General features: G+C 35.6%; 1 protein-coding gene across 4 annotated transcripts; it reads left to right on the top strand.

The window, feature by feature from the left end:
• Positions 1–232: 232 nt before the first annotated feature.
• LOC121237661 (polyadenylate-binding protein-interacting protein 9-like) lies at positions 233–8,687 on the top strand. Of its 4 annotated transcripts, none has more exons than XR_005934953.1 (10): positions 234–916; positions 1,735–1,845; positions 2,326–2,370; positions 6,508–6,580; positions 6,709–6,821; positions 6,968–7,027; positions 7,147–7,192; positions 7,300–7,368; positions 8,259–8,320; positions 8,410–8,687. XR_005934953.1 is itself a non-coding variant. In XM_041134502.1 (10 exons), exons 1-10 carry the CDS (start codon positions 653–655, stop codon positions 8,465–8,467), a joined length of 906 nt encoding a protein of 301 aa, XP_040990436.1. In that variant the 5' UTR covers positions 236–652; the 3' UTR covers positions 8,468–8,687. The 4 variants fall into 4 exon arrangements, 3 of the variants coding, with proteins under 3 accessions (XP_040990438.1, XP_040990437.1, XP_040990436.1); XM_041134502.1 differs by having other exon boundaries at positions 236–916; positions 7,147–7,197; XM_041134504.1 differs by lacking the exons at positions 8,259–8,320; positions 8,410–8,687 and adding an exon at positions 7,670–7,988 and having other exon boundaries at positions 233–916.
• The last annotated feature ends 866 nt before the right edge of the window (positions 8,688–9,553 follow it).

Below are 9,553 nucleotides of genomic sequence, written 5' to 3' on the forward strand. Positions count from 1 at the left end.
ATGATATGATGATCCAATAAACCCTTTTGCAGTTACAGATAATACTGACGATAACAAAGCTGTTTATTAGATCATCTTCACATCAGCTGTCATCTTTCTTCCCCATTTTGAACGGAAGCCCACTTCTCACTCACTTTAATACTTCTTGTGTCATCTTTACTCCCTATAAAAGAAAATTTTCAAAGAAAAGAAAGTAATAATAAAAAAACAAACGAAAAAGAAAGAAAGAGAAAGAACAAAGAACCAGTAAAAGCCAAATGGAAAACCAAATACCAAAGACCAAACCCAATTGTCTCTCTTCTACCTGATCATTTTCTCCAAAACCCTATTTCAGTCTCTACATTCCTTTCCTTTTTCTGGACATTTTTTCCTTAATTCTTCTCCATATCCGGGTCTTTTTTTCTTTTCTTTTTCTTTTCTTCTTCTTCTCTCGCTGATAAGTCTAAAACCCAATCGGGGTTCCCGGAGTCACGATTCCTCTAGTCTAAAGCCACAATTTTTTTTCCAATTAGAGAGCAGCTGAATAAAAATAAGAGAAAACACAAAAGGCTGTTTAATTTGGTGATTTATTTCTCCTTGTGTATATTCTATATTATTGTGGGATTTTTCCTTTTTCGCTCTTTTTTGCCCTTTTTTTGGGTGGTGTGATTCTATGGCTGCTGTGGCTGAGGTTTCCGGTGAGGTGACGGCTGCCAAGAACTTGGATTCCAAACCCAATTCGGAATCCGAAATAAATGTGCAGAAGCTCGTTGAAATGTTCACAAAGTTGAATCCTTTGGCGAAGGAATTCTTTCCCTCTTCTTACTCTCATAATCAGAACAATAATTATTATCAGAACAATGGTCAATTGTCGCCCAATTATTTTCTGGCCGCCGATAAGTTGCCAGGAAACGATAATTCTCCGAACAATCGAAGGGTAATGATGACCCTCACTTGATCTCCTATTTTATTTATATAATTATCGTTGTTTTTCAATTCATATCTTAGAATACGAATGGTGGGTTTGGCCTGATTTGTTCATTTATTAGGTTTGGAGCAAAATGGGTTTCGTTGGTTTTGCTTATTTACTCTAGTTGTTTTAATTGAATTGAGTAGACTGTCTGAATTGGTTGATTTAAGGGGTTTTGGTCATTCAAAATTTTATTATTTTTAGATTACTGTGATTGATTTCAGTATGAAAATTAGAATGCATAATTAATATCAGTAGATATGGTTCTAGCATTGATACCATTGTGTCCATTTTATTTGATTCGTTCCTTTTGGGACCCTGCAAAACTGGAATGATTTCCTATTCTTTGTGTTTAATATTTTGAGTTGAGGTGGAATTCTCGGTTTCAATTGATTGGCTGAATTTTGTCTTGGAACTTGTTTGAATAAGTATTAAGTAGGGTTTTTAGATTGGCTCTGTAATTTTTATGATTGAGTGGTGTCTGAATATTTATCTTTTCCTCAAATAAAACTATTTCTATATTATCTTGGGTTGAATTATTTTTTTCCTTTGTGCTTTGATTAGTAAGTAATTCATTTTATTATTATTATTATTTTAGAAGTATAGGAAGTGATTCAGCATGATTAGATAAATGAGAAAGCTTCCCCGTTAGAAATAAAAAGGACGAAAATGTAGAGACAAGGCTTTTAAATAACTTTCCAGCAATAAGAATTGACATTTTACCCTCTTTTACCCATTATATTTCTTCACTATAATTGCTGATACTTCAAATTTGTAACTTCCAGAGAAGAAACAACTACAACCAGGGGAGGAGAAGGTTGAACGGAAGATCTTTTAAAGCTCAACGAGAGGATAGTATTAGACGAACAGTTTATGTTTCTGATATCGACCAGCATGTGAGTGAAAATTATGGGAGTTTCTAATCTTGTTGCTTGAGTTTTTAAAGATTATGTCTTTTTTTTCTTCAACTTTAGGCCCTGTTTGGTTTCAAAGATGGTCTCAACCCATCTCATCTCAACATCCAAACGCCATTCAAACACAAACACTTTGCAATTTCAAAATTTGCATCTAATCATTACCTAATCATTACAACTTTCCCAAACTTTCAAACAAAACACAAAAAAAAATTTAACTTTTTCAAATCCCAAAACAAAAATAATATTAAAAAATAATATTCTAATAATATTTTAACTTTATAATATTTTTATTCAACTTTTTCCCTCTTATTTCCCAAAACTCCATAAAAGGTCTTAACTCAAACCATTTCACTACTAAACTATCTCACTACCATTCACATATTTCTCAACTCATCTCATTTCATCTGTGTAGGCCTTAATGTAATAGTTTTAATAAATCCACCTCTCTTATTAATTCAGGTCACTGAAGAGCGGCTTGCTGCCTTATTTAGTAGTTGTGGCCAAGTAAGTTTCAGTGCTCACTCGAATACGCATTGATCAGTTGATCTTGGCCATATGTGGAAAGTAGTTATTTCAGTATGTTTAAGACATCTAACCTAGGTGTTTCATCTAAATTCTTTGATAGTATGTTACTTCATTTAGATCATTTTTTCTGTTGATTAGTTTCATCTTTAAATGTTGTGAACATATTCAGCTACTATATTTAGTTTTCTTGAGGGTGTTGCTTCTTTGAATGATGTGAAAAACACTTTCTCATTGTCTTTGCCGCACGCCCATGAACGCACCTTGCTCCATTGGCAGCCCAACGTGATTAACATTATTAGTACACCAGCTTCTAATAACTCTTGTGGCATAGCCATTACAAGAGCTATTTGCTGGTGTGGTACCTAGGCATGCAACACTGGTATATGTAGGAGAAGGCCTAGTTAAGAAAAAAAAATGAGAAGAATTCAGAAAATCTACTACAGAAGAAAAGCCAGTATTGATGTGGACGGGTGACCATTCATACAATGACTTGAGCATGAATGTTTTTAGCTCCGGTAACATTCTCTTGCGCTCTGCAAAATTGTGGGTGTTGTGTTCATTCCAACTACTCCATATTAAACACGACAGAGCCATCCTCCATACATCTACCCTCAAATTGCGTCCCGGTTTACCTCCCAAGCCGCCATTAACTCCAGCACTTGTTGGGCAATCTCCCTCTCAATACCTATGAGGTGAAAAATCGATGCCCACAAGGCTCTAGCCATGTGGAATCTGGTGGTGTGTTGTAACTGGAGTTGAAATATTCAGCACATCATGTAGCAGGGTTTTGCAACTGTCATGAAGTGTCTGTATACTAACATGTCTACTCGGTCATGCCCTTAATTATATTTTTTTGAAGTATATAGTGGATGTGTTAGTAGAAGAATATATGAAGTAGAGTCAATTGAAGATGAACAATAAAGTTTTTGCTTGAAAAGTAAATAATCTAGTTCTGATAATCATTAGAAATGATTCATGATTTACTTACAGATGAATACAGTTCTCTAAGACCTTTTTGGGAGCAATAATGATTCTTGGGTTACTTACAGAATGGAAGTACATGTGGCAATGTAATTACGTTTTTGTTAGGACTATAATGTGTTATGGTTTAACATTATTGTGAAGTTTGAGTAGTGTATCATGCAAGAAATGACTTGCTACAGAAGCACTTGTAGGGATTTTGTAATTAAGAAGCTGTGAAATCATATCATTTCACTGCTTAGATTAAGAATCAGCCATGTTAATGAGAACTGCAATTACCATGATCGCTGAAACGACATGGCACTCAAACAAATTGAACTATATTGGATGATATGGTGACATAAAATTAGATGTTCTTTTTTTTTTTTTTCCCTCTGTATCTGTTTTTATACCTTGATATGTGAAATTAGATAACATGGTTCATCTATTTTCATTGTTGTTATACATATCTTTAGTCAATGGGATCTAGCCATCGACCCCTGAGCTGACTAATCTAAGTCATCAAACCATGCTGAATCGATGGCTGTCATTCGGTTTTGGTTTGGCTAGTCAGCTGGGTCACGGTTTTTGGCTTTCTCATTCTCACCTGAGAGACCCCTTTTGGATTATATTGAAGGTTGTATTTGGTGATGGAAATGGGAGATTCATTGACAGCACAATACGCCAGGACACAATGGAGATTGGTCAAGACCTAGTTTGCATGGATATGGTCCTCTCCACATACCAAATCTGTGTTTAGACCCACAGGCTTCCTAGATAAACCACAAGAAATTCATTACAAAAGCATAAAGCCATAAGATAAAAACTATATAAAAAAAACCGTAACCACCACTCCACCACAAATCACAACTTAACTACCTCAGATATAGAAAACCACCTTCGCATTCAACTTATATCGTGAAAAATTTCTCAAGTTTGAACTTACGAAAGCCCTCACATTCCATTCATTACTGAAAACCGAGGAGTGCCTGGTAGGTGGCTCATGGGTGTGCGTTAGGGTTGGCACATTGTGGGGGTAGTTTATGAGTTAAAAGTGAGAGGGAGGATGGGGTATGTGTTGTGATTTGGGTTAGGGTCAGTTACCCATTGTATGGTTGCAGAAAGGAGGACAGTTTGGTGTTGGTTAGGCCTTTGGTCTGGTTGTGGGAAATAAAAATGCAGAAGAGAGAATAAAAATACAGGGGGTGCGAGGCCACTGAGGGTCATATTTATTGCACTATTTCTAGCCCCCATTGATATTTCATTCCTGAAACCCACACCAAGACATTGCTCACTGGTGACCAGCCAACGTTGGTTGATACACTTACGAGTTGGATGGGTCGGGCTGGTAGTTTACTCTCACCTAATCTCTAGTTCTCCACCATTATCACATCTTCTTTGATGATTATGTCATTTTTTGCCAATTTATTTTTTCTGGTGAAGTTCCAATAAAGTATCATTATGTTTTTAGATAGGTAATCGAAAATTTTAATGATAAGACACAATACACATAGCCCAAGTACCCGGGATGTATACAAGAGAAAACACTCAAGAGTAAGAAATAGAAGTAGATACAAGGAATTCATGGGAACTTAGTTCATTGAAATCTATAGCTATTGCCCAAAGGACAAAGTATTGAAGAAGAGGCGTTTACATTCATCCGTTTTACGTTCATGATCTTCAAAATTTATATCATTCCTTTCTCTTGAAAAAACTATAAGCATATGGGAGTCATCTTCACATTGCTACAATTTGTGGAATTCCATATATTTTTTTTTTTTTTTTTATTGTGGACTGCCATATAAACCTCTCTAAGCAAAAAGGTCAATACCGATCCATCATAATGATCCCACGCTTCCTTAGGTGTCTGTGGTTAGGATCTTCCCTAGGGAAGCTGCCCATGCAAAGAAAGCTGCTTTTAGTGGCACCTTACTCCGCCAAATACTTCTCCAAGGAGAGGAAAGGGAATGCTCTCTTGAGTAGTGAGGACCTCATAGTTGAACATACAGTGAAGTCCCCTTTCTAAGAGGGTTTCCAAAGAATCTTTTCTGTACCTTGAGCACATAATCCAGTAGAGTACAATAAATTGAAGAATTATGGGAGAGCACCAACCTCCTATTCATGATCAACTCTAAGGAAACTAACATTCTACTATGGACAGCCACTGAAGAAAATAAATTAGCCACTAAAGCCTCGTGCTCATGTGGAATCCATTAGACTGTTGGGAAATCTTCCTTGAGGCCCCTATCTTCACCCCATTAGTCATGCCAAGATTTAACCTAAAGCCATCACCCACCTCTCAAGTCTAGAGAATATCCCGCATCCTTTTTTATTACTTTTCCACAGCCCCACTTAAAGTATTAGTATTTGAAGATCTTTTATGTATTACTTCGTTTTCATGGTTTATCGCCTGGAAGTGTTTGTGATATGTACCCTTTATGGAGGTGCTATACTTATTTCCTGCGTTCTATGATTTTTTGTTGGTTCTTTAAAGTCTGGTCTGGACATGCTCATTATAAGGATGAAAGTACTGGCTAAAAATCAGCAGGATAATGGATGCTCCAAATTACCCATAACCTCTGAATCAATAAAATATAGATCATATGCGTTTCTTACTAAAAGAGAAGATGAAACTTTTAACCCTCTCTTATCTGAAATTTCTAGATTGCAGAATTCTCTGGATAGCTTTTTAATGTCTTCCTGTGGTTTGGCTTAGCCTTGGTAAAAGGCTTTGCTTTTACAAACTATACTTCAAATCATTACTCATATATTACATATGAATGTTCTTTTTATTTTTCCAGGTGACTGATAATATCAAGTATATGAGATTTTTACTTCATTTCTGTATCTCATTCTTCTTGCGTTCCCTTTATTGTCAAAAGTGTTTAATTTTGAAGTTTCTATTAACTATTCCTCCTAACTTTCCTCTGCCTATATGATTTTGTATCTTCTGTGCCCCATGAGGAACAATATTGTTTGCTTTATGCCTTTGACTTTAAGAAGAATGGAAATATTCCTTTCTCTTTTGATGTGGCTTGTATTTTTGACAGAATAGGGTTTTATATAATTACCGTTGCTTTTTACTATATGGTTGATTTGGCAGATAAGATATCAAATAAGACATTTCTGAAGTTCTTGTCATATTTACTTGTGAAGGTTAATGATTGCCGAATTTGTGGTGATCCACACTCAGTTCTTCGTTTTGCATTTGTGGAATTTGCTGATGAGCGTAAGTTGATTGTTTGGGCCTGCAAGTCTTCCTAATTGAATTCGTTTTACCCAGGTCCCTAAACATGTTTTGTGTTCTAATATAATAATAACCATATCTTGCATGCTCCATGGATTTTTTGCTAACAGATGGTGCACGAGCAGCTCTAAATCTTGGTGGGACAATGCTTGGGTACTATCCAGTTAGGGTCTTACCTTCAAAAACTGCCATCCTTCCTGTGAATCCTACATTCCTTCCTAGGGTATGAATCAATAACCCTCTGGCATTTTTTAGTTGTGTTAATAACTTCATGATGCTGGAACTGCACGTCTGTACTGTTTTGACAAATAATCAAGTTCATAACTCTTATCAAATTTTTGCTGTTTTGATTATTGTTGTTAAGTGCAGTCAGAGGATGAACGGGAAATGTGTGCCAGGACGATCTATTGTACAAATATTGATAAGAAGGTATTGACTTTGTTTAATATTTTTCAGATGCATCTGATAATTGCTGGATTATGCCCATTACATGATGCCTATAATTTTTTGTTCATTCCTATTGATAACACGTTTGTTTGTAAATGCAGGTTTCTCAAACTGAAGTGAAGAACTTCTTTGAATCAGCTTGTGGTGGTGAGGTTGGGATAGCACTCGAACATGGTTATTTTTTTATTAGATTAGAAAAGTCAAAGTATGATGTAAAAAGTTATATGATAGTCGACATGGTCTTAAATTTACAGGTTACTCGCTTGAGGCTTTTGGGGGATCATGTTCATTCAACTCGTATAGCTTTTGTTGAATTTGAACTTGTAAGTTTTTGTTTACAGCCTTGAAGGTATTGATGCTTTCTAACTAAACTTTCATTTAGAACTTAGTCTAATGCTTTGAAATCTTCCTGTTTTTGCTGTAATGTTGTTTGATTTTTCAATAGTAGACCACTGAGTCTCTGAATAGCACTTGCCCTAGAAGCTCTTTCCTCTATCTTTTCAAATCTAAAAAACTCCCTTTCCTCACTCCCTTTCCTCAAGTAGGGGTGAGGTACCGGCTGGCTGTAGAGTTCAATGGATTGAAAATATTTAGAGAATGTAACATAGGCCATTTTATCTTCAGCATTTGCACTATTCCGATGGGCAGCGCGAGTTCTTGTATTTTTGAGTAACTGGTTGGTTCTTCAGAAGTAGCTGCATACAGGGCATAGCATCATGCTGATTTTATCAACAGTATCTTCTCTGACTCGCCCCCACCCGGTGCCCCCGGTTAAAGACTTCTTGACTAATCTGTTTTTTTAGAGTTCTTGGGTGTAGATAAATATCGACATCCTTTTCTATGGTTAGAGTTGGTTGTAAATAGTTGTCTTATAGGTATGAGAATGGACCATCTTTCATGCAAGAAACATGATGATGCACATTGTTTTGTTGATGCGAGTAATTACACTTCTAACAGGAAGATAATTTCATGACCACATTATAGTCTCTCTTTTTAAATATGAGGTGTCTGGATTATAGTTCCACATTGTCTCAGACACAAGCACACACCTGTATTTAATGACTGTAGTTTAAGCATATATATTTATATATATATATATATGATCAATGAGTCATCTAAGACCTCATGCCATAATGCTCTCAATTCTTCTTGCTTTGCTTGCAGACAAGGGCTCATGCTTAATTCTGACGAGTTCTTTTGTTTCCATGAGCAGGCAGAAAGTGCCATTACTGCACTGAGTTGCAGTGGGATGCTCTTAGGAACCCAGCCCATTAGGTGTGTGTTCTCCTAACTGATCTTCTTGAAAAGTCCTCGACTAAGTTTAATGTCGTCGTATCTTGGTGTTAATGTTGATTTCCATTTAGGGTAAGTCCTTCGAAGACACCGGTGAGGCCACGAGTTGCTCGCCCAACATTGCATTAACTATAAATCATAGTCGGAAACGCATGGATGGAATTTGTTCCGACTTTCCCATCGAGAGAAACTTTGTTGAGTCGAAGGATGGTGAAACTTTCTTTTGTTTCGGCATTTCCATCTTTTTTTTCTTTGCAACGGTTACTTTTTCGGTGACTGAACATGTGATCCTGCTTCAAATGAAGTTTTTACAGGACCGGGGTTCTCGATCTTTAAGAACGTTTACCTTTTTCCATTCCCTTTTGTTTTGATCTCATGGTATTCTTTTCTTGGTAATCAATGCGATTGTCGCGAGATTTCCTCGAAATTTTTGCAGTTAAACAAAAGCTTAAAGCTTTTACTTCTTCAGGTTTCACACAATCACTTTGTCATTACCATCTGAATACTTGATAATCGGTTTTAGCACCAGAGGTCGTGTATAGGATTTAGGATGTACTCAAGGTGGGTTTCACAAAGCCTTGGTGAGGTTTCACATTGTGTAAAAGACTGACTCCTCAGGTTGGATTGAGAAGTTATCCTAACCGTCTCGTCTTATTTCATCATTATAAGTTTTTTAAATTTTTACATAAAATATAATAAACAATTCAACTTTGTGAAATCTCAAAATAATAATAATATTAAAAAATAATATTTTAATAATATTTTATTCAATTCATTTAAAATTATCTTATCTCATCTTTCAATCCAAACGGAGAATACAGTATTCTGAATATTTGATGCTCTTTTTTATGGGCAGACTAAAATTAAAAAAATATGCTCTTGCTCATCAAGGTGCATTAAACATAATAGCAATTTTGAATGCATGATAGAATAAGAAATGTTTTAGCTACAAAGAGATATTAAAAAGGAAACTCATAAATTGATATTGTTTGATGTAATATGTTAGATTTTATTTTTATAATAAAGTAGATCTAACGTATCATATGAAGTTATGTCAATATATAAATTTATTTTTATTAAATCTTTTTATATATATAGCACTACTCAAGACAAGAACAAGAACAATCTTTGAAAGGAGTCATCTCTCATTAAAGGAGTTGAAACCCAAAAGAAAGCGAATCCAAATCAAACCGCCCTTCTCCAAGTTTGTCGGGG

The sequence above is a fragment of the Juglans microcarpa x Juglans regia genome, chromosome 6S (genome assembly GCF_004785595.1).
Source record: "Juglans microcarpa x Juglans regia isolate MS1-56 chromosome 6S, Jm3101_v1.0, whole genome shotgun sequence".
In the NCBI taxonomy this organism is placed as follows: Eukaryota; Viridiplantae; Streptophyta; class Magnoliopsida; order Fagales; family Juglandaceae; genus Juglans; species Juglans microcarpa x Juglans regia.